Source organism: Hemicordylus capensis, chromosome 1 (genome assembly GCF_027244095.1).
Source record: "Hemicordylus capensis ecotype Gifberg chromosome 1, rHemCap1.1.pri, whole genome shotgun sequence".
Classification (NCBI taxonomy): domain Eukaryota; kingdom Metazoa; phylum Chordata; class Lepidosauria; order Squamata; family Cordylidae; genus Hemicordylus; species Hemicordylus capensis.
This window is the reverse complement of record NC_069657.1, coordinates 194,293,576-194,319,128: the sequence shown is the minus strand read 5'-3', so window position 1 is coordinate 194,319,128 and position 25,553 is coordinate 194,293,576. Positions and strand designations below refer to the sequence as shown.

Genomic DNA, 25,553 nt, shown 5'->3' with positions numbered 1-25,553 from the left:
GGCTCGAGCACCTAGAACCCAATGAGATTCCAGATGTCAGGCTGCAGGTGGACATTGCCTAGCACTAACTTGGAAATTCCCAGCCATGTGCCTACCTTTACACTTGCCCTGCTCTTTGGACTTGACATGTCGTTCTGCCAAAAGAGGAATTCGGGATCTCTTGGGATGGTGCTCTTCATTAGGGGCACCCTATAGTTTCCCCCCTTCTAAGCAAGAGTCCCAAGTCTGTAAGAAGGTGCTCTTTAGCCTGGAATGGAGAAGGCCATATAGATTCTGCCCCAAGGAAGAGAATCAACTAAAAATATGATGGGCATCAAATTCTACACAATATAGTTGAGGCTAGCAGAGGCGTGAGTGAGTGAGCAAGTACACCTTTATCATCACTTTGCTTCCATCTGTAAAACTAAACTTTTAAGATGAATAGTTTTCTGCAATTCCTAGTCATCTTCAAGATAATTGCCAAGTTCACAAGAAGATCTGCCATCTGTTTGTGGGTGTTTCTCTTCTAAGATTACCTCCGAACTAAGTGATTTATGATTTTTACAATTAAGGTGGGAAGAGGAATTATCCATTTTATACTGGGGGGTAAAGCCAATTGTATGTTTCCTATGCCTCAGCATCCACTGATGTCAATTGGATTTCAGATCCCTAACTGTGCACAGAATGCATCAGATGCCAGTCCCTGAATGTCCTCTGCTAGCAGGAGTCCAATTCAACATAATGGGTTTATCACGACATATAAAAGCCTTTCCCAGAGAACTAAGTGGAGGTCTTTCTAAAATTTTAAGAATTCAAAGTGAGTCTCTAAAGTTGAATGGTATGATATAGATCATTTGAAGTACACACTCTTCAGACACCATTAATGGGAGGCGGGGAGGAGTGCATGCTTTGGCTGCTCTCTACTTTTGAAAGTGATATTTATGGGACTGGGGCCAATGGTTGCTGGTCTTTACAGAAATAATAATATGTCATGCAAGTTGAACTTGACCACTTACTAGCAGGCACTGAAATGTGTTCCCAAGAGCTGGTTTCAACTACCCTCTGGAAAGGCATCTTTAATGAGAGAAATAAGAGCATATGGTCATAGAGAAAAAGTTGTAAAGGGCACAGGAAACAGAATAGGCATGGTCATCTCAACCTCCTCCTGTAAATGCAAGGCTACTGTTTAACCCTAACCGCCACAGCCTTGTTTCTCTTTATCAAGTCCTGTCCTCTTTCTTTATATCTGTCTAGTGGGACTTGCTCCTCTGTCTATTATGTACCATACAGTTCTGCCATTTTAGTTTAAATAATAGAAAACAAGGACAAGTGTGCTTTTTAAAAAGTGAAATAAGGAAAAAGAAGCAATTCTCAAAATAAACTGCCAAATACTTTTTTTTTAAAAAAAATTAAGCTTTTGAAGTTGCTAGTTCAAGTCCAGACCAAGGTGACAGAAATTTGTTTGACATGAAATTTTACTAGCGTATATGAGATTTCCTCCATACTAATGTAATTTTTTTAAACAAAAAAGTTGCGGTAAGACCATGTAGTCCACAAGGGAGCCGAATATTTTTAGCTTTCTAATTATTATGGGGAACTACTGGAATACCATGTAAGCTCCTTCAAAGTATTATATATTAATGAGACAGATAACAGTTCAAGAAAAGGAAAAAAAACACAGCCCAAATCATCCCTGGGAAAGTCCAAATAATATTGCACTCCCTGTCTTTATCTCTTTTACAATTTCTTGGAACATGTATTCAGGATTATTAGTTTCTAGATCAGCTCTCTTAATGCTATTTAATAACCCAGTCATGTAGGGGTAGATAAAGGCTGAATATTATCTATTCTTTCCACTCATGTTTAAGGAAAAGTGGAAATTCTAACCTACTTTATGGGCTGATAGTTACTCTGGATAAAATCAATGCAGAGTAAAGGCTATGTGTCTACACACAACTTTGCAATCCTATTCGGGATCAATATTAATAAGAGCATTCATCATGCATAAGGTCAGGCAGAGTTGCAAGCATATTCAATATTTTGGACTTTGGAGAATTCTATAAAAACAAGGTTTTTAAAGAACGTGCTTGGTTAGAGGTATTTTTTTTTGTTTTGTTTTTCAAAGACAATTCAAGAGTTACTGAAAAGTTTTTTCTAGTTTTTTATTTTTCTCCAGAGAAAGCAGAAACAATGACAGCTGTTCAACCTTAGCACAAGTTTTGTACATTCTGGCATTTTTGCTAGGGGTGTTTTTTGTTTGAGCTGCACAATCTGCCAGATGCCTTGAAACCAGAAATATCTAAAACTTTTACTCCATGTTACACTGTTTTGTCAAACATCTACCACATGCTGAATGTCATACTAACAATACCAGATTTTCCTTCAGGTGGTTTGTTCTGGGCAGCAACTTAACTAGTCCGACCATGCCATCAGGTTCACTTTTGCCAACCTTTCTTTGGCAAGTTTGCCTAAGGAGAGGGAGGCCAAATTACACATGACATGCTAATGGGGTGGAGTTTGAGTGGAGAACCAGTGAAGAGGAGAGGAGAGCTGGTCTTGTGGTAGCAAGCATGACTTGTCCCCAAAGCTAAGCAGGGATCACCCTGGTTGCATCTGAATGGGAGACTAGAAGTGTGCATACTGTAAGATATTCCCCTCAGGGGATGAAGCTGCTCTGGGAAGAGCATCTAGGTTCCAAGTTCCCTCCCAGGCATCTCCAGGATAGGGCTGAGAGAGATTCCTGCCTGCAACCTTGGAGAAGCTGCTGTCAGTCTGTGAAGACAACACTGAGCTAGATAGACCAATGGTCTGACTCGGTGTATGGCAGCTTCCTATATTCTAAGAAAAGAAAAACATAACTCTTTACTGGCTTGTCAAATCCCCACTCTTAAATCACTCCATCTCGCCCCCAATTATTTTCCTCTCACAGGGTTCCAAACATGCCAATGAAGGCACAGTGGCATGACCACCACTGAACTAAATGCAGGGGGCAGGGGGAACAGCCCTGAGCTGCAGGTTCCCCCCCCCAGCTCCTCTTGCCCCTCTGCACATGCTGCTTGACATTCAACAAGCACCAGCTGCCTTGCTGAGCTGGCGTGGAATTGCCCCATCTCAGCGGCCCCTTTGAGGCAGCTCTGTTCTCACACTGGCATGAAGCAGCATGCAAGCATCAGACCATGCTGATATGGTTGGTGCAGAGTTCAGTACGTGTAGTCAGGCCAGTGCAGGGGGCAGGGGCTTCAAAGACAGGTGGTGAGTCACCAGCTCCAAAATCACCCCATGGCCACCTGCAACCTTGCTATGCCTCTGAATATGCACTTGGAATTCCACGAGGAAAAAAGTCTGTATGCATTTGCATGTGAGAGAGATTTGGAGCAAAAAAGTGGCTGGTAGGGAAAGGGATAAGGACCCTCTGCCCCAAACTGATTTTCCTGGGGGGAAAGGGGGACTGAGTTATACATGTTTGCATGTAATGTGGAGTTGTCCTCAGTGTGTTAGATGCTATTTGTTTTAACAAGCCTAGAATGGATCATTATCTGAGTGAAAAAACCAGTTCTGAATCAAAAAAAAGGTCTATTGTACTAACAAGTAGCCTTATGTACTGTACATGGCAAGAGGTCTATCCATCTTAACTGCTTCTCAGTGTGTGTGACTAACATGCACTTTAGTTGTGGACACTCTCGACAGCCCACTACTCCCAGTAATGCTCAGATCTAGAAGAACCAAGCAGTATTCCCTCTAATTTTTTTCATCAGTGAGCAGGGTGTAGTTTTGTTCTGGGCGGCAGTATCAAGGCAGTTTTCGCACATGCACATTATTATGTGCCACTATGGATACAACACACATAGACAACATAAATATGGAAGGAAAGTAGTGAAATTTACAATTCTATTTATCTGTCTTCTGTTTTAAAAGCAATTATATTTGCCATTGGAGGTTAAAAGTGGCCTATAAAATAATAATGATGATGATAATAAAAAACTAAACTAAAAATTTCTTAAGTTTTGTTTATTTAAATTTGAGTTCATCCTTGCTTTCTTGCTCTTATCCTGTAAAATGCCTGAGTGTTAGCTGCCCCTGTAATTTGATAGTCACACAGTAGGCTTCCCATTTCCTTCCAAATATCCTGGAGCTAATACATGCCTTAGATTAACAAAACTAGCTGCTTGTCAAGATCAGAGTGTTAAATAAGGCCCTAGGTACTTAAAAGACCCAGGCCCTCCCTGTGGGCTTGGGCCCACAGGGCCTGCCTGAGACCCACAGCCTCCCCAGATTTTGATAACTAAATTCTTTCATGCTCTCTAGAAGTATCCAGCACTCTCCTCCGCACAAGTTTGCTTAACTTATAAAAATAAATCTCCTTTTTCTCCCACAATCAATACCCAGTTGAGAACCAGTGTGATGTAGTGATTAGAGTGTTAATACTAGGATTGGGGGACTTGAGTTCCCCATTTAGTCATGAAACTCACTGTGGGACTTTAGGTGAGATACTCTCTCTCTCTCTCTCTCTCTCTCTCTCTCTCTCTCTCTCTCTCTCTCTCTCTCTCCTCCAAACCTGCCTCACAGGATTGATGTGAGGATAAAAGTTTGGAGAAGGAACAGGATGTGTGTCATAATAAAATATATGTATCTGTGTCTGCAACATATACATATTTCTGTTGACCTTAGCCACATACACTCCAATCCTAAGCTAGTAGTGTTGTACCCCAACCAGTAGCTACAGCAGCAGCAGCAGCAGTAGTAGTAGTAGTAGTAATAATAATAATAATAATGGAAAAACAAGCCACTGCATGATCAATATTTGCACAATATAAGTGGAAAATCAGACATCACCAAGACCTGGCAATGGCTTAAGAATGGCAACTTGAAGAAAGAAACAGAAGGTTTAATACTGGCTGCACAAGAACAGGCACTAAGAACAAATGCAATAAGAGCAAAAGTAGAAAAATCAACCACAAACAGCAAGTGCCGCCTTTGTAAAGAAGCAGATGAAACAGTGGAACACCTAATCAGCTGTTGTAAAAAGATTGCACAGACTGACTACAAATAAAGGCATGACAAAGTAGCAGGGATGATACACTGGAACATCTGCAAAAAATACAAGCTACCTGTAGCCAAAAATTGGTGGGACCATAAAATTGAAAAAGTTGAAGAAAATGAAGATGTAAAAATATTAATGGGACTACAAACAGACAAACATCTGCCACACAATACACCAGATATAACTGTAGTCGAGAAGAAAGAAAGACAAGCCAAAATAATCGACATAGCAATACCAGGGGATAGCAGAATAGAAGAAAAAGAAATAGAAAAAATCACCAAATACCAAGATCTACAAATTGAAACGGAAAGGCTGTGGCAGAAAAAGACCAAAATAATCCCAGTGGTCATTGGCGCCCTGGGTGCAGTTCCAAAAGACCTTGAAGAGCACCTCAACACCATAGGGGCCACAGAAATCACCATCAGCCAATTACAAAAAGCAGCTTTACTGGGAACAGCCTATATTCTGCGATGATATCTATAACAGCAACAACATTGACAATAAAATTCTGGCATCCCAGGTCCTTGGGAAGGACTCGATGTCTGGATAAAACTAACCAGTCAATAACACCTGTCTGACTGTGTAAACAAAAAATAATAATAATAAAAAATTCAGAAGTAATAATGGTAGTGGTGGTAGTAGTAATAGTAGTAATAAATTCAGAAGCAAACTCAAATAGCTTTTTATCACAGCAGAAAAAGCAGCCCAGTTTGATCTACTACTACAACAAATATTTATATACTGCTTTTTAACAAAAGTTTTCAAAGTGGTTTACATTAAAAAATAATAAATAGATAAAAATGGATCACTGTCCCCAAACGGCTCACAATCTAAAAAGAAACATAAAATAGACATGAGCAACAGTCACTGGAGGGGTACTGTGCTGGGGGTGGATAGGGCCAGCAGCTCTCCCCCTGCTAAATAAAGAGAATCATCATAGAAGATCTCTTCCATGAACTACATTTAAGTGTATGTCTAGTCACTACAGAAGGAAAAGCTACCAATTTTATTTCAAACAGGGCAGCAGAGTTTCATATATGGAGTTACCCCAATTATTTTAGGATTTAAGAACAAGCCAGCTTTTAAATGGCTTTTAAAATGAGTTTCCTGTGATGGAGAAAGTGTATAAAAATAAGAACTGTGATGAGGGGAGGGGTAAATGCTTAATATTCATTTTAGCAATTTGTGAAGCCACTTTCACTAAGTTGGGGTATTTCAGTCCTTTGCAAGCATATTAAAAATACAACATATGAACTACTGTTATACTCACAAAGCAAAATAAAATATTTATTATAAGGAGAAACATATTGTAAAATAATAATTTTCTCATATATTTTGGTATTTAAGCCATTTTTAGAACTTTGTTGCTAAAAAAAAAGCAGCATACAGTATAAATATTTTAAATATAAACCAAACTGCATATGCTCAACCAAAAGGCAGGAACAAAAGATCTATTTTGTCAGAGCATTTTTTTCCTTCTCCTTATTCTTTTTAAACATTTTAATACCTTTACTGACTAATTTCATCACAAGAAGGTGTATTGGAAAATTTTTCTTACAACTTTGTAACAGAGAGAGAGAGAGAGAGAGGGGGGGGGGAGAGAGAGAGAGAGAGAGTTCAAACCAGGGAGAAAAATGGGGGGAGAAGAAACACAGGCAAACGGTCTTTTCAAATGCAGGCACATACAAGTTTCTCAAATTGAGAAACAAACTGAGAAATATACAAGTTTATCAAATTCTCAAACTGAGAGCCAGCGTGGTGTAGTGGTTAGAGTGCTGGACTAGGACTGGGGAGACCTGAGTTCAAATCCCCATTCAGCCATGAGACTAACTGGGTGGCTCTGGGCCAGTCACTTCTCTCAGCCTAACCTACTTCACAGGGTTGTTGTGAAAGAGAAACTCAAGTATGTAGTACACTGCTCTGGGCTCCTTGGAGGAAGAGCGGGATATAAATGTAAAAATAATAAATAATAATAAAAAATAAAAAATTGGGAGGGAAGAACACATTCATGTACACACACACACACAGAATTTATACAGGGTGTGGGGGGAAAGAAACACACTGGCTTAAGCAAGGGGAACAAATAAAACAAGCATCTGGGTTGGGGACAGGGTGTTAGTTTTATGGTCTTTGAAACCAAGTTCATTCAGTCCCCTCGATTTCCCATTCAGCTCCCTCCTCACTTCCTACACTCTGCAATTAAGCTAAAATGCTGAGCGACCAGGAATCGGCTCAAGAATACAGCCAAACCAATTAGGCGGCTGGGGACTAGCAGCAAGCAAGGAAGTTAACCCTTTGCCTACACTGCTGTTGACAATCTTGCTACTGCATGCCAATCCTCATTCAGACTAACAGGGATTGCACGGGGGCTAGAACCAGCTGAGCAGGGGGAGATATTTTCCTGACTGGGTGCACAGCCGCGCAGCTTAGAAGGAACGATGGCATCAAGGTATTCTTGCAGTATGAATACCACAATTTGCTTCAAATATAGTAGGGCTCAGACTGCAAAAAATATGCATCCGTGATTCCTCAAGTTAAGGACAATACTCAGAAGCCCTCTTCAGATGTTATGTTTGGAGCCTGTAGTCATGTACAGCCTCCAACAACGTACCAGAACAACATGCCAGAAGTCCTTCCTTCAACACGTCACCCTCCTGGGCAGGCAGTCATGCTTACAGTTCGTCTGAAACAGCGAAAATTGTAAGCAACAAAATTATCGATCACAGGAACGCTTGGCATCACGCTTACAATGTTCGCTGCTTCAGACAAATGCTATAAGCATGAGTGCCTGCCAAGGAGGGTAAGTAAGTGAGGCACTTCCAGTGCGTTGGAGGCTATACGCGACTACAGCCTCCAAACCAAGGGGGTCACCATTGGGCAAACAGGTTCAAAGAACCCGGGCCGCTGCCAATCAGGACCCGCACCTCGCGGCCCCGAAAGGCCCCCCCATGTCTGACGTAAGGGGACATTATTTCACTCCCAGACGGGGCCACGTGGCCCCATTTAGGAATAAAATCAGCCTGCGCTGCCTTGGCAGCATGGGCTGGAGCAATTCTCCCTGCCTTTAAAGGCAGGGAGAGCCACTCCTGGCCTCGCTGCCAATGCAGTGGGGCCAATCTCCCTCCCAAACAGACCCATGTGGTCCCATTTGGGAGGGAGATTGGCCCGCGCTGCATTGGCAGTGCGGTGGGAACGGCTCTCCCTGCCTTTAAAGGCAGGGAGAGTTGCTCTGGTCCGCACTGCCCAACACAGCACGGGCTGATCTGCCTTTCAAATGGGGCCACATGGCCCCATTTGGGAGGTAGACCACGCCCTCACGTCTGATGTCAGCCATGGGGGTGGGACCAGGGGCCGTGGCAGCCAAACACCGGCCACTGCCAGCCTCACTCTGCGGCTGCTCCAAACATAATGTCTAAAGGGGCTAGAAATGTGATGGTGTTGGACCCTGCTCTGATAATCCTGGGTAGGAAATCAGTCATTTGGCTCCCCCTTTTCAGCTTACCCATCTCCCCCAGTTGGAAGACATTAGGAAAGATTTATGAGAAGGGAGAAATATACTACATCTCTTCACTAATTGCAATGTGGATGTAGTGTTCTCTGGCCACTTGAAAATTGAAATGGCAAGGAATGCCCATCTTTGCATTGCAGTCAATTAATTCACCAACATCTCTATGTTCAGAACCAAGTTAACACATCAATAGCTTTTCACTGATGCAGTTCACTTCTTTCACCTGGCCATTAAAAAAAAAAAAAAAAGATTAGTATAGCAGTGGAGGTTCCTTTCCTTCCTGGTTCCTTGAATGTACACCCTAAACATTTATAGTGTTGAATAATAGTCACATAATTTGTTATGCAGATGGGGCCAATGTGTATAGATGTTCAAGTCTGCAATTTGCACTTTAAGAATATACAAGTCTAAACACCATGTACCTCTTCATGCTCTTTTAGCATATGTGTTATCCTTAAAAAAAACATCATTAATATTCTAGAACAGTTACTTTTAAACTACTGGTTAGAATCACAGAAGAAATTCTACTGAGTTGGTATCATAATTGAAATAAAAACAAATCAAGAGGGCTGGAGCCCATCTTTCCTTTTTGGCTATCACAATGATCAAAGCACTGACAGCCTGTCAAAAACTAGTTTGGGTTTACATCTCAGATATTCTAGATAAAAGGAAAATCTTCAGACAACCCTCCTGAGTGATCAAGTATTCAGAAAGACATTAAGTGGGTTCCAATATTTCCCACTGCTGGAAAAGTTTGAATTTTTCTAAACAATCCATTTTCAAGTTTTAGCTCCTTTTGGAAGTGTGCGCACACACACACATGTGCACAAATGCAGGGACCATAGATTAAGCAATTAGTAGCCCACAAGTATTAAATTCAGACCAGAGGTGCAGAGTTCAGCACAACAGGAAACAGCTCTTGCATTGAAGTGCTTTTGCCAAAATGGCCCACACTTGAAAAATAGTGAAATTCACTGCCAAACACATATGGTTTACCGAAAACTTGGTTACAAAATTATTCATAAAACTAAAAAGAACTTTAGATACAGAGATGCATTCAGAAACCACTTAAATTTTCACACAGTTCAATGAAGATGCAGCTGTGTTACACACAATGCCATTCTGATTTTCTGTGGGCAGATGCTTCAGAAGGGCTTCAGTTAAAAGTGTAGGAGGTAACACGTGAGCTTCCTAAAGGTTATGCCTTGCATATATCACACATAGCATTTGAAGAGGGGAAATATGACCAACTACTGAGAAAGCCATCTGGCAAAAGATCTGTAAGTTGGGGTGCTGGCTCCAATGAAACCTTTTACAAGTCAGTTAATACATGGTATATAATGGATGAGATGGTATCAAGGGAAACAGGGATGAGAGGACAGAAGCATTAAATAGGGAAGCCCAAAGCAGCCGACAGTAGAATGTTCATGACAGAGTATTCTTCAGAAACTAGCTGTTTACAGAAGAATCTCTGTCAGGCAAGAGGAAGTTGGAAGTCAGTCACAACTTCAGAAATTCATGAAGGGTAGAGAATCATGATGAGACAATCCCTCTTCTTGGTCAGATTCAGACGTAACACGAAACCATAGTTAAATGGGCACACAAGGGCATTCCCTCTTCCCACTCTGCCCCTTGCTTCCCACCTCCCAGCAAGCAGGAGGAAAAGAGGATGGGATGACAGGACAGGTACTAAGTGCATTGCTCTCCGAGAAGGAAGCGGCAATGATGTATGTTCACAAGCACAAACACTCCAAGTGGCAAGGCAACATAAGCAGGGCACCCCATCACAGCACCAGGAAGGGAACATTTGCCAGGTGTGTGTATGTGTGTGTCCAGGCTTGGTTATAAAAGGCAGCTCTAAGCAGAGATTCTCGAGCAGTCAAGTTCTACTTTTTTCACTGAAGGTTTGGGGAAGGGGGCCACAGCCCCTCCCGGGTTTGTAGTCCCTAGGCTTACTCATGAGCAGGGCTGGTCGCTATGGTCAGCAGTGCTTCAGTCAAAGGAGCTTTTCTCCATGCATGAGGATGATGATGGATGTTGACTAAGGGCAGACTATGCTTGCTCAAGAGAGTGCCAGACCATGGGGAAACCCCCTCACAACTCATGAGAGGAACCATCACAAGGGAGGGGAGACAATTGCCAAGAAAAATCTTTAATAATGTGCGACAATAAAACATCCCCATCTCCCACAGATTGCTCTCTCACGAGAGTGACAGATCACTGGAGCTCTATATCAAGCCAGGTTGCTGTATGGAGGAAAGCCGCAGAGACGGGTACCTCAGCAACTGTTCTCCCTGTGTTGGAGACTGCTGCCAAGTAGCTGTCAAAGCATGCCCCCTGCCAGCCCATGTGGACATGTGCACCCTTGCCTCTGTCCTGAAATGGCTACTTCACTCTCCTGGGGTCCCTGGAAATCAGGGATCCCCTCCCTCACGATTCCTAGAGCCAACAAATCTGCATATGACACAACTCCAGACCAGACCTGGGAATTTTAAATGGGTTTAAAGATCTGTGCAAACACCTAGTGTTCCCCCTGGCTGCACACACGGCCAGGCTCTGACACATGGAACATCAAAATCTCTTTGGGGTGTGTGCAGGGCTTCACAAGGAAAGAGGGGGGATTTGCAGCGATTCTGTTCTATCTGTTACTATGGGGAGTTGGGGGCCCCAACCAAGCGGGACCCCATTTGGTGAGTTAGCTCAACTCATGAGCATGCAGTCTGAAGGGAGTCCAAGGGCTCACACCCCATGGTCCTCCCCAGTAGACTGGCCCTCTCATGAACGGGTGAGCCCTCCGGCAGCAAGCTGCCAGTGGAGTGGGAGTTTGGTTTGGTCTGCATGGACTGCTTTGCAAGGGAAGCTTGCTTTCCCTCACAACAACATGGCAGAACATATCCCCCACATCCTTTGCCCTCCCTCATATACATATCATCTCCTAGGAAGTCCTCATGTTCCCTTCCCTTTCCTGAGTAACAGGGAGATAGTGTACCCCCAGAACCCCACCCAACCGGAATTGTGCTTGTGAGGGACTATTTCGCTGCAGAGTTCAGGGGGGGGGGGCAGCAGTGCCATTGCTGTCAGAAGAAGCACTGGTATGGTATGACATTCAAAAGGGATTTAAATGCCCTTTCCATTCTGGGGGTGGGCGGAGTGCTCCGAAAATGCACTATTGTGCTTGGCTCGCCCCCTTCAAGATTGTGACTAATTGCCCCCACTTTGCTGATGTGCTGACGCTTTGCCCACTGTCTGGCCATGCAGCTTGCTGTGATGGGCCTCTGTGGCCGAGCAGCAGGGAGGAGCTCCCTTCTCTTGGAACTGGAGGTTTGCAAGCTGTGGCTTGACGAACATCTGCGGTGAGATTTGCAGTTTAAAATTGGAACCGTGGGTTCGCCAACCTCCAGTTTTGTGTTGCGGCTGAAACTGGCCAGTAACTATGGCTTCTACTCCTGGTCCAAAGTCCAAGATGCCAACACAAAAGAGTGCTAATGTATCCAACCACAGAGCACATGGAGTAAGGGGGAAAAGACTACTCAAAATCCCTTCCTTCCCACAGCAGTTCTGGTTAAAGTTGGATTACTCAGAACTGCAACTCTCCATTAGTGATGGACTTAACATCACATATTGTTTGGCCTAGGAGCTGGGAGCCCACCCTGAACAAGCTATGCTATTTTACTCATTAAGTCTCATGAAATTTGAGGCAGTGCAGGACAAAATTCAAGTGTAAGCCCATCACAACTATTTTCCAAAAGGTTTTTGTGCTCTGGTGAAGGCTTTATCATTGCCATTTCAGGACCTTGTGCATTCTTGTTATTTTTACTCCCCCACCTCACCTGCCACACTTCCATTCTCATTATGAATTTGTTCTCTAGTATAGCTGAAGCCTCATATAGAGATCTAATGTTTCATATTTCAGATTAAGCAGGAAAACTGCTGAAAGGAAACAGTGTTAAAAGTGATGTGTCCCTTTGTGTGTGTGCTGTTAAAGACTTCTAGAATTTTCCAACATGCATGACTCCCGTCCGGCTTATGTTAGTCAAACTTTGCTGTAACACTGCATAGAATTATTCTGCTATGTGTGGAGGAATTAGAAGGAAAACAGTCTTACTTTAATAAGAAAAGAAATTATTCAACACTTATAGGCTGTTAACCCTCATTTTTTTCCTGTGACATGTTGGCAATGACAGCCTATTCAGAACATAATTACTTTATAAGATTATCTTCTGTTTCTAAAAGAAATGAATTACTGTAAGGCACTTCAACGAAGTTAAGGGCTTAACAATCTATTCCCTTAAACACCATCAAACTATCATCTGTGCATAATTACATAATACTAGCCTCTTAAACACAGTTTGTCAGTGCTGGCAAAATTACCATTGTGCGATGCAATACTGAGCAAAAGAACACTGGACTTGCCATAAATACGGTACAGCGAGAAAAGAGTATTCTGGATTGCGTTGCTTCTTCCATCAGCTTCTGAGGCAGAGCTATGCATTATGTATCCCTTTCAGTGGGAGAAGCTCTCAACAGTTTTAGGAAATGCTGGTGAAAACAGCAACTGTGAAAATATGTTGGGAAACACCGTAGCATGGGAGAACATAAAAATCTGAATGAAATAAGAGAAAACATAATAATATGGAGGGACATATTGGGAAGATCTGTGGGAGAGGGCAATTCTTATTCTTCAAAGGCTCACTTTATACTCAGAGTCTGGAATTCTTACAAGGCTAAGGGCCACTACAGATATTCACCAGAAGTAATGAGAGAGGAAGCATTAGCATCTTACACTTTCAGATCATGTTTCAAAGGGAAGAGATACATACAACTCCACAGGGCATTTTGCCACTGACTCAAAAGAACATGCAGGTCCCTGCAAGGTATATATACACACATATACCCCTTTGGGTGTGACCCAAATGTGTGGAAGGAAGAAGGAGTTACTCATGCTTCCTCTTTTGCCGTCTCTGGTAAACATCCAAAGTAGCCTCATTTGACTCAAATTTCAATGTCAGTCAGACCCTGTTCTCCCTTACTTAGTTTTACTTAGTTTTCACCCCTTACTTAGTTTAAAAAAACAACAGCTGTGCATCGCCTCTGAATTTTATCCATACAGAATACAGAGAGAGAGAGAGAGAGAGAGTGTGTGTGTATGAATGTGTGTGCCAACTTAATAATGCTGTATTGATTTCATAAGTGTCTAAAAGTATTTACAGCAATCAATGAAGGTCTCCAAGTGATCTGCTGAATAAGGTGACTAAAGTTGCAGGAGACATGCTGCTACTAAAGAGCTAAGATGAAAAAGCATCCATTAACCACACAATGATAACAAGCATTCCTGCTAATTTTGCAAAATGACCACTTTGGGCACCATGGAAACATGCCCAGAAATTAAAAGAAAAAAAGCATTTCCCAAGAGTTTTTCCTGTCTCAAGAGCAACTTTACCAAGGGATTCCAAGATGCATTCCCTGCATCCTGTGCGTCGACAGAGAAACTGAAACCTAGTCTATGCTCTCTCATTTTGAGCACCGAAAGAAATGTTTAAACATTCATACACACCTGAAAAACAGAGGTGAATGCAAGTTTTAAGATGCTAACAAATTTAAAGATTTTCCCATATTACTTGGTCACAACCAGGGGCCCATGAGATATTGCAATGGGGAAGAGGGTAGGAGAAAGCAAAAGAAGGGAGTGAATTCTCTCCCTAGCCTCTCTTCACCCAGATCTCTGCCTATCCAAGGGGCAGGGAAGTGGGAGCAATTCGATTCTTTTTCTCCCTCTGTCTTGTCCATTCCCCCTTAAGAGAGGTGTAGGTGGCATGGTGCTATAGAGAGGAACTTACCTGGGGTAGTATTATGGAGAGGAGTTTAGGGGCAGACAGCTGGGGTTTGTGGGAAGAAGGGCGTAGGTCAGACCCACATTTGGGGGGTGGGCAAACACAGAAGGTCTCTTCTAACCCTCTCCTGTCCCCACTTACCAATTTGTGCCCCAAGTTCATAAACATGACATCAAAGCAGATATTTTATTTAAAAAACAAAAACACTCCTAAGCTATAATACATGCCTGTTTATTTATATGTTTATTTATTTACATTTATATACTGCCCTTTATTCTGAGATCGCAGGTTGGTGCTGGATTCAAATTCATTGTTTGTTTTAAGTTAATATATCTATATCTAAATATAAAGCTGTTTGGGTCTCACTGACTGACTGACATGAAACCCCCAGACCCAAAAGCTTAAGTGTTAGAGATATAAATAAAGTTTTAAACTCAAATTCCTTCTGGACATCCACTAGCGATGAGTGATGGGAGAGTGCATGGCCATTCTGTGGTACAGGAGGAATGCTTGCAAAATGCAAGGAATGCCTGCAAACCTTTGGTCCACAGCCCTACGTTAGCTACCTAGCCAAGGTAACTGCTTGAGCCTTAGAACCAACAATGAAACAACTGACTTCCCAGACCAATTCAGGAGGCAATGCACATTACTACTGCTGAAGAAGACATTGGTGCCAAGCCAGAAAGTTCTGTAACTAGAGTATAAAGTGGAGTAAAATATGCATATATTGTTACACACCAGTGCACTCAAGTCTGGGAAAGAAGAGTGGCCCAGGTTTCCCAGACATATGTACATACATATTTAATTCCTGCCATTGACATATAAAGCTGCCTTACACAGGCAGATCATTGGTCCATCTAATGGCTCAGTTTTGCCTGCATTAACTGACAGTGGCTATCCATGGTCTCAAACAGAAGTCTTTCCTTAAACTACATGGGAGAATCAGGGACTGAATCTGGGACTTTCTTCATGCCAAGCCACTGAACTGTGTCCACACACCAGAAACAACCTTTGCTGCAAACACAGTTGGGCATTTCCTGCAGCAACTACAATATGTAGTACCACTTCTGGCCTCAACAACTGTTAGAAACTAACACACATCTGGGGAGGAAGTCTGCTTATCAGTAACATCTTCTACCCTGGAAGCCCTCTTCTCTAACTCCAGATGCTTGGGGGATTTGCAATTCATTCAGGTGGAAGGTTTCCAAACTTGCTAAGGGGAAACCAGTGGTTGATCCAAACGTTCTAAGCCCAAGACCTAAGCACAGAAAAGATATTACGAGGCTTAGTCCAGCCTCTAATTAAGCCAAAAGCTTCCAATCTAGATGTTTCAATGTCTTCACAACTGCTCCTACAGCATATTGTAGAAGAATTAAAATTAATTAAAATTAATAATAACTAAAATGCAGATCTCTCCAGATTGAGAGGCTTTGACCCTGATTCAGCAAGGCTCTTCTTATAACACAGAAGTAGAGTGGTGGTTTTTTAGAAGCACAAGTGAGACTTTTCTGTATTATAGCCTACCTTAAACCCATTTTCTGTAGTGGGTCCTCTCAAACTCAATTACTCTTAAACCTTCAGAAAATACATTACCTTGTGCAAGTTTTGGGTGGTGCAGAGCATTACAATGAAAATAGGAAAAAGCAAACCCAGCTATTACTGCTCATGAGAGCCCATGAGAATCCCGGCAACCAAGCTTGCTCAAATGTGGGTAAGCCAGACATTCGTACCTTGTTCTTTGCCGAAGTAGGGCGAAAAGGGGATCTAGGAGTTGGATCGTGTATTAGCATTTCTGTTTTGTACAAACTCCTGCCAACTGGCCATCATGTTTGTATGAGAGCACTGAGGCTACAGAGGCTGCTATTTGTGAGTACGCCACTCTGCAAAAGAACATTCTATGGTCCTTGCCTAGCAATAGCTTCATCATGGCTAGGTCCACCACCAGCCCCTGCGTGGCCAGAGAACTTATGCTGTAATGAGGATCTCCAGTCTGCAGCCAACACAATGCATGCTGGGATAGCTGTTTTGATCCTCAAAGGACCCAGCTCCCGAATTAAAAAATGGAGATTGCAACTGCATTACGTGTGGGGTGCGGGGGGCGGGGGGAGGTTTGCATAGCCAAACAGAGGTTCTGCCCGTCTGTGAGAAACAGTGTAGGAACTCTTTTCTCCACCAAACCACGCTTAGATGCTAATGTGAAAGACCTTATGGTCTCCTTGGTAGTACTTCTACCCTTTTCTTTTCCTCTGAGGTTACACATCATACATTGCCTAAGAGTACCTGGAAGCAGCACATCCTGCTGACAGATATCAGGAAAATTGAGGGTAGAGAAACACATGGTGGACAGAGAGAAACTGTATGCGGATGTACAGGGTCTTCTTCCCCCTTGCCCTGCCTGCTGGTCAACACTGGTCTTGGGTCTGCAATCGCGCTGCGGTTGCTGCTAGCCAAACTGTGTTCCGAGGCCAGCACAGGGAGCAGATACAAAACAAGGGAGAGAATGCGGCCAGCTCCTTGACCTGTCACATCTTTTCTCTCCTGCCGGGCCTGCACTGGATTCACACTCCAGCAAAAACAAAACTCCAGCAGGCTTGTCACTTCCATCACAAGAAGCAAGGAAATGATTCTAAAACATATGATAAACTGAAGAAAGACTTAGCGCTGACCCACCAGAAAGATTTACACAAAGACAGAGCACCTCTTTCACATTAAGCAGCCTCTAGTTTATTAGCATACTAACCCTGTGCAGAATGGATGGGAATCTTGCCAGCAAGTTAATAACAAAAGCCTTTGCATTTAACAAGATGCACTTGGGGAAAATGTACAAGCACACAAAGCTTGGTGTCACAATTAATACTGCCAAATCGTGATTTAACAATCTCTGCAAATGCTCCCCCCGAATAATCATCTGTTTAAGAAATCCAGGGTTATACTGTGCAACCCTGAGAGGGATCCAGAGTGGTATTGCACAACTCACTGGTGCTTGGATCTGATGCCCCCATTTTACTCCACAGGTGTGAAACATGGACAAGTTACAGCCAGTATCTTCAACAAGAAATTTTCATCTACATCTTCAGCCTACAATCCATGTCAAATTGGAAACCCACAAACATAACACTTATTTGCAAATGACATATGCAGTGCTTAATAGCAATTCCAAAAGGAGAATTGCATTTGTGTGGCTGTGTCTTCTACAAATGACAAATCAACTCTTTAGAATAATGCGACACTTTCCCATGCTCCTATTGATCCTGCAGATGTGAAAAGCAAAGAATTCTTGAAATGCTTTATCGCACAGCTACTAACAGGATGACTTATAGCAGTAACAGGCAAAAGGTGGTTTAAGGTTGGTTGTCATAGTAATATTGAATCCATAAAGATCCATGCAGTATATTGGAAGATTGGGGTAAGGATGTGCACGGAACCGCGGAGGCGTGATCCGGCGCCAGCGGGGGGTCTCCCTTTAAGGGCCGGGGGTTTGCACTTACCCCATGTTGTGTGCGCATGCAGCGTGTGGCGTGCGTGCATGTGCAGTGGCGGGCGCACGCGCAATCGTTACTTCCGGTATTTCCAGACAATAATGGAGGCAGGGGCAGCAGAGAGGAACGCTGCCTCCTCAAAAACTTTTCGCAAAAATGGAGCACCGGTGGGGGGAAGCGGCGGGAGGGTAAGTGCAAACCCCGCTGCCCTTAAAGGGAGACTCCCCCGCTGTCAGTGGCCCAAGTTTGAACCGGTTCACAGGCCTCTATAATGGCCTCCGGACCGGTCCATGCACATGCTTAGGTTGTGGGGGCGGGGACAGGTTGCTTACTTGTAACTGAGGTTCTTCTAGTTCTTCATTCACATCAATGGGTTTTGTGCATGCTTTGAAGTCTGTTTGGGATCTTTCCAAAGCTCTCTATAGTTCTAGCTTGAGATTGGGTGGAAGACTGGATTGAGATTGGGTGGAAGAAGTAGACCTAGGTCAGGGATGCACAAGGCAAATGACCTGGTGAGCCGAAACCGACTGTGATTTGGCTCATGGGGGCCGAGGTCAATTTTTAGGGTGCTGATTATTAAAGTAACACTTAATATCAATCAATTAATTATCTTTTTTAATGCCAATTCCAGCCACCACGCGACTGAGAGAATGGTTTCTGGGTGTGTGTGAGCCAGTAGTCCTTCTACACACACACACACACACACACACACCCCGACGGTGGTGCGGTGGCTACCAGTGCGACACTGTGGCCTGCCGTTTGGCCTGGCATCTCTTCCTAACTGCGAGGCACGCCTGCACGACAATCTCCTAACTGCGAGGCACGCCCACATGACAATCTCTTAACTGCGCAGGCGAGCCTCACAGCTGGGAAGAAAGGCAGGGCCAAACGGCAGGCCACAGTGTCACTCTGGTAGTCACCGTGCTGCCATAGGGTGGGGGTGGGGGTAGGGGTAAAGGACTACTAGCTCACCCACCCTGCAGCCATGAAAACACCCGCTGCCATTAAAAACAAAAGACAGAGGTTTGCAGAGGTGGCGGGGGGGGGGAAGTGCAATGGCCCCGTGGGCCATGAAAAAAGGCCTTGTGGGCTGGATGCAGCCCGCAGGCCGTATGTTGTGCAGGCCTGACCGAGGTGATGGAGGCCGGTTCCATCTGCCAGACTTCTATGGACGAGACTGAGACAAGGAGAAACTCATTAAGCAGGCCGTATCGTGCGATTTGTGTACACGTGTCATTGGTTTGGTACCAAATAGGACCTTCCCATCATGGGAGATCCTCTATACGTGATCGTTCTTCTATAGTTAATCTCGAGGAGCAGAGCCACATGTGGCAGCGCTACGCTATAGAGCATGCCATGACCCGTGCAGCACAATCAGCTTGGTGGCAAGAAGAATACAATTGTTGTTTAGCAAGTTGACAGGTCTCTTTTGATGGTATTGGTCAATTCTCTCTGATCTGGAGACAATTGTTCTAAGAATGGAGTCATCCCCCACCCCCACCCAGATGAAATGATATCTTCCCATGCAGGCCTGGTAGTTTGCCACTTTTAGTTGAAGTGTAGAGGTTGAGTACTGTCTCCTGCCAACTGAGTTCAATTTTCTACCTTCATGGTAAATTGGCATTGTCAGTGTTCTATTTTTAGATTTTGATTGTGCCATTTGACCACAACAGAAAGATACAGAGTGTTTTTGGAGAAACACACAGTTATCCAATTGTACCCTGTATGGTGACTCAGTTCTTTTAGAGGTAGGTTGAGTGGAAGAAGGTTTCTACCAATAGGTGTGAGTTATGTCAATAAGTGGTTTGAACACTGGCAAAGCAATTGGTAGATGTGCAGAGGAATCAATGAGTCCAAAAATAGGGTTCTTCTGGTGACTTTTGGGACTGAGCCACCTTTATACCTAAGACACTGCCACACGCTGCACATGCTCAGAGTGAGTTCTAAACTCCTCCACTGGTGACTCAGGTTTAGCATCCTGGAGGTTGCCCAATGGTGACGTGTGGATGGACAAACCAGAGTCCTAAGAACCATCAGGAACCATCAACATTGCACTTCCCCCCCCCCCGCCACCTCTGCAAACCTCTGTCTTTTGTTTTTAATGGCAGCGGGTGTTTTCATGGCTGCAGGGTGGGTGAGCTAGTAGTCCTTTACCCCCACCCCCACCCTATGGCGGCACGGCGACTACCAGAGTGACACTGTGGCCTGCCATTTGGCCCTGCCTTTCTTCCCAGCTGTGAGGCTCGCCTGCGCAGTTAAGAGATTGTCATGTGGGCGTGCCTCGCAGTTAGGAGATTGTCGTGCAGGTGTGCCTCGCAGTTAGGAAGAGATGCCAAATCCTCAGGGAGGTTAATTTCTCATGCCTCCTCCATCACCTCAGAATGTTTTGCAGGGGGAGGGGGAGGAGTTTCATCTTTTGGATGCACTGTTTCTGTACGTGGTTGTGGTTCAATATGTGGTGCCACAGGTGGATGTTTAAGTAGAGCAGGTTGTGCAGGTAACTGTGCCATTACGCAGTGGTCGAGCCAGAAGTGGTTGTCTTTTACCTGGTGTTTTAGATCTGGACTTAAACTGTGCTGTTCTGTGACCGCAACAAAGGAATTGAATTGAATTGATCTGGAATTTCCCCTATCCTCTCAGTATGCCCAGGTAGGGCGATCAGGCCTGACCTTTAGTATCGAGACATAGTTGGTGATCTTGAAAAGCACCTTCCTTACTCTCTATAATAAGGTGGTGACCATGAACGCCTATATCATGTGATTTCCCTGCATTCCTCCTGAAAGACTCAGTCCCAATGCTCCAAGGCAGAGTATCTGTAGTGACTATGAGTACTCCAACACCTTGGTGAGTACTGAAATCTTGGGGAATAATCATATGCATCTTCATAAACCAGATCATAATCATATCCTCAAGGACATAGTAGTCCTTGTTGTAGTATGGTCTATGAGGCAATGGTGTAGCAACTCTCCATTTTGGGCTTGAGTATGGGCATTGTTACTGGAGATGGAATCTGATTCAAAAGCTGCAGGAGCTCAATTGGTTGCTCTGCCAGTTTGGGAGGCAAGGACCCGGTCCAAGGACACAAGGTCCTGAGGATTTTAGGCTTCTTGGGTGCGGTCTGGTCAGGTTGAAGGAGAGTAGAAGCCTTTGCCTTGGTCAACAATGATGCAGCTTTCACTGGTGTGGCCATGGGAGCAGGTTTGCTCTTTTTTGGAATCCATGGCAAGTTTTTGGTTTGTTTTTTTTAGGAGGATGCAGTCACAGGGAGATCTTTCCATTGTTTAGAAGTTAGATCCAAACCAATAGCTTTTTAAAAAATTTATTTAGCGATTGGCTCTTCGGGTAGGTTGCATTTTAATCTACTTGGTACCAACAATGTGGTGGAGGTAGTTGGTACAGAGTTGGTGGAGACACTGGTTGTCGAGCTCAAAGGAATTGGCACCACAGACCAAGGTGGTACATTTTCTTGATGCTTTTGTTGCGATGGAGAGTGACTTGATTTAGAAGTCGCTACTGTCGGAGGTGTCATATGCACCCTTAAGTGTAGGATATCCCTTAAGAGTAGTGTCCGTCTGAAATGCCGCTGATACCAAAGGTGGCAAAGCCATAGTTTGAGACGGCATAGAGACCAACAAAGCCTTTCCCCAGAAAATTGCCCTGAGATACTGAGCATGGTTTTTCCTCACCTGTTTTGTAAACTGCAGGCAATAGGTAGAGGTGCCTACTTTGTAGGTTTCCCCTAGACACAGAACTCAGAAGGAATGGCCGTCTGTGGATGGTATTTTCGCACGGCAATTTTTTTCTCTCCATACAAAGTGAGAAGAAAAAGCGACAAAAAAAACCCAAAACACTATTGGGTAGCCTTTTCCTGAAAATCCAATAACAGAAATAAAAGCTGGCAGCAAAAATATAATGAAAAGTGGAGGGTTTTTTTTAAAAAAGGCCCAATGGGGCGTGAGAAGGCAATGGGGGCAGGGCGAGGTAAAAATCAAGAGACACAAAACAAGAAAGGTAAGAAAAAACTGTTTATACTAGAGTAGATAAAAGCTAGAATAACTATTAAATAATGTAGGAACTATTTCCCATCAGAGTAATGAGAGCAACAGAAGGAACCTCGAGCTGAAGTAGTTAACATGGTGGAGGACAATGAACAACTGAGGGGAGTCATATGCAGAGATACCATGGAGGAGGGGCTCCTGCCAAAAAGCTAGAACTGCAGAGAGCTTTGGAAGGATCCTGAATGGACTTCAATGCATGCACGAAACCCATTGGTGTGAACAATAGAGAACATGATGAACATGATGAACACTGATCAGTTAATGTAAGTTGGCCCTAAAGCAGACTGGACTGACCAACAGTACAAATTACAGGTGGCCCTCATTATTTGTGGGGGTTCCGTTCCTGCCTACAGATGCAAATACGGAAACTGCAAATAACAAAACCTTGAGTCAATGGGAATTGGAGGATTAGGTTCCTAACAACCAGGGGCGTAACTATAATAGGGCAAGGGGAGACAGTTGTCTTGGGGGCCCACTGCCTTGGGGGGGACCCCAGAGGCAAGTCACATGACTGACTCCCCCAGCCGCGCACCTTCCCGGGCTTCCTTCAGTTGTATTCATCCTCCGAAACTGATGTGAGTGTTAAGACCTGGAGCTACCAGAACAGCATGTCTTTCTCTAGAACCATTAAATGATTTGCATCGTCCACAATTTACAAAACCTTGGGGAGGGGGGGGGAATTAAGATGATGTTCTATTGTGGCACACACACATATAAACACACACACACATTTTACTATGCTTTCTGTTACCACTATTCAACCTCATTTAAGATTTCTTTACTTCATGAGCTGAACTTCAGTGCGGGGGGGGAGTGGATTTTAAAATCTTGTCTCTGGGCCCACTCCAACCTTGCTATGCCCCTGCTAACAACAACAACAACGGGCCAAAAAAGCAAGGGGGCAGAAATAAGAGAAGAAAAGGACAGTACTTTATTCTCCAGGTCTCCAGCAACCCCACCCCCATCTCAAAACCAGTCGAATAGTCAACAAAAAATATGGGTGGTTTTTTTTTTTAAAGACTTACAAAATGGTTCTTTGCTGGAAAATGGTGGCTGGAAATGACATTGAAAGTCACTTCTGGCCACTCAAAAGAGGTGAACTTCACCTATTTTTCTACCCGTGGATAATGAAACTGGGTCTCTAAGACCCAGTCACAGATACATGAAACCACGAATACAGAATCCATAGATAATAAGAGCCATCTGTACTTTAAAAAAAAACATACAGGAAGTAGTAATGAGTGCTACTCAGAAACAAGCCAACCAAGCAAAATAATAACGTTTGTTTTAAAAGACTATGATCTCTACCTTTACTTTGCGACTCAGGGTTAATTATGGCTTAGCTGCCAAATCTATGCAAATACATGTGACAAAAGTCTGCAAATTAGCACCCCATCTCCAGCTCACATTGCTTCCTTTGGGTCTCCAGGAAGTTTTTCACATGGGGCTTTTGAAGCCCTTTAACTCGCATCTCCTCTGGAGTAGAGGGAGTGTGTTCACATATCGGACAAATTTAACCCAAAGTCCCTGTGAGTTATCAGGAAGCAATTCACACACAATTTGGGTTTTTCCACTGTGAGTTAGAGTGTAGTCCGATTTATATCCGGGGTTTGCAGAAAAGCCTCCCCATTTGCAGTAAAGCCTGCTGTGTGTAAAAGTGCCTGGTGCCAATACAGTCTCCCATCCACATTCTGAAGCCAAACAAGCTAAAATGAGATAAGCCAAGTTCAGCTCTTCACCTTCATTACAGTGAGGAGCAGCATACACCTGCATCGTTTTCTCAGTCTCAAGCCTGCTGAACACATTATGTTTTTTGCCCCACTTGCTCCCAAACAAGAAGGTTGTGGTTACAACCTGGAAAATTCTCACTCATCTCTATAGAAGTGCCTCTAGCCACTGCTTATAGACTTGTACCTTTGGCACGGGCTCTCCTCCCAGTGCCCCTACCAAAATAGGGAGAGGGCCTTTTCGATGGTTGCACCCTGTTTATGGAATAGCCTCCCCAGTGAGGATTGCTTGGCTTCATCACTTTGTTCTTTTAGACACCAGGTAAAGACCTTTTTGTTCACTCAGGCCTTTTAAATTTTGATTTTTAAATTTTATTTTGAACTGATTTTGAATTGTATTTTGTATTGCTTTGTATTGTATTTTGTACACACACACACACACACACACACACACACACACACACACACACACCTACCTCTGGTCTATGATTTAATATGTTATGTGTTATTTCATGTTTTAATTCTGTGCTGTGAGCCACCCTGAGAACAATTTGTTACGGGGTAGCTAACAAAGTTTATTATTATTATTCCCAATAAATCAGTCAAGGCGTAGTGCACAAATCCCCATGGATACCTTTCTAAGCGGTATAAAAGTAGTTGTAGCTGTGCAGAGGTACTCATAAGCTTCAAAGGTATATGAAAAGCAGAGATACTCCTGTGAAATTGGATGCAACATCACTTTAAACACCCTTTCATGAGTAGGACCTTTGTGTTCACATAAGAACTCCTGAGTATTTAAATAATGCTTAATAGGTGTTGTGATGTCATCATTCAGAAAAATCAGGAAGGCCAAATGTAAGTAGTACACACATGGAGAGGGGTGTTAGGGACAATTTTGGCTGAAGTTCCATGACAGCCTAACCTAAAGAAATGTTGTTGTTGTTGTTGTTTATTTACGATCTTAGATCAAACATCAATATACGCAGAATATACACACTAAAGAAATGTTTATTCAAAATATCTGCAACTACTGGTAACCTACTAAAAGGGTGATTAAAAAGACACTATAGATCAGGAACCGTTTTTAGTCAATGGCAGCATTAACAGACATTGTGGGGTGGGTCCACAGCTCAGTAGTAGAGCATTTGCTTTGCATGCAGAAGGTCCCAACTTGAATCCCTGGCATCTCCAGGTAGGGCCTGGGAGAGACTCCTGCCTGGAAACTTGAAGAGCCACTGCCAATCACTGCACCACAGCTGCACAACTTTGAACCTCCAGCTGCTTTCGGACTACAACTTCCATAACCCCCAACCACAGTGGGATCACGGGTCTGATTTAGCAGAAGGCAGCTTTGCCAGTGTCAAGAAGAATGATTCTGTCAAAACAAAAGGCAAAAATTCTCTTACCTTTTTCAGGATTCGAACTCCATAGGTGAATACATAAAGGTAAAATGTAAATCTCGACCTGCAAATACAATGGATAAACCTTATTAATTTGATTTGTTGTATACTACAGCAAATTCTAAACTGTTACTCAGCAGTTAGAGCCACAAATCTGCATCAAGATTATTTGGATCAGAACTGGAACCAGATTAGAGATTTCATTCACCTATCAGGCCCCAATTCACCACAACAAATAAGGATACATTTGAGACCAAATGAAGGCAATAAACTGCTTGATACATGCTTGTGCCCTCTTATTATTTTTTAAAATCATCCATTAATTAATTAATTAATTAATTAATTATTACATTTATATCCCGCTCTTCCTTCAAGGAGCCCAGAGCGGTGTACTACATACTTTTCTCTTTCTCTTTCACAACAACCCTGTGAAGTAGGTTAGGCTGAGAGAGGAGTGATTGGCCCAGAGTCACCCAGCTAGTTTCATGGCTGAATGGGGATTTGAACTCGGGTCTCCCCGGTCCTAGTCC

General features: G+C 43.5%; 1 protein-coding gene across 3 annotated transcripts in view; it reads right to left on the bottom strand.

Annotated features, from left to right (window-relative positions):
• Positions 1 to 25,553, bottom strand: part of CERS6 (ceramide synthase 6) — a 217,561-nt gene that overhangs the window by 73,650 nt on the left and 118,358 nt on the right. For all 3 annotated transcript variants that reach the window (XM_053264786.1, XM_053264797.1, XM_053264808.1), the window contains one exon: positions 25,030 to 25,087. In XM_053264786.1, the coding sequence (XP_053120761.1) occupies positions 25,030 to 25,087 (58 nt within the window). The remainder of the gene's footprint in view (positions 1 to 25,029; positions 25,088 to 25,553) is intronic.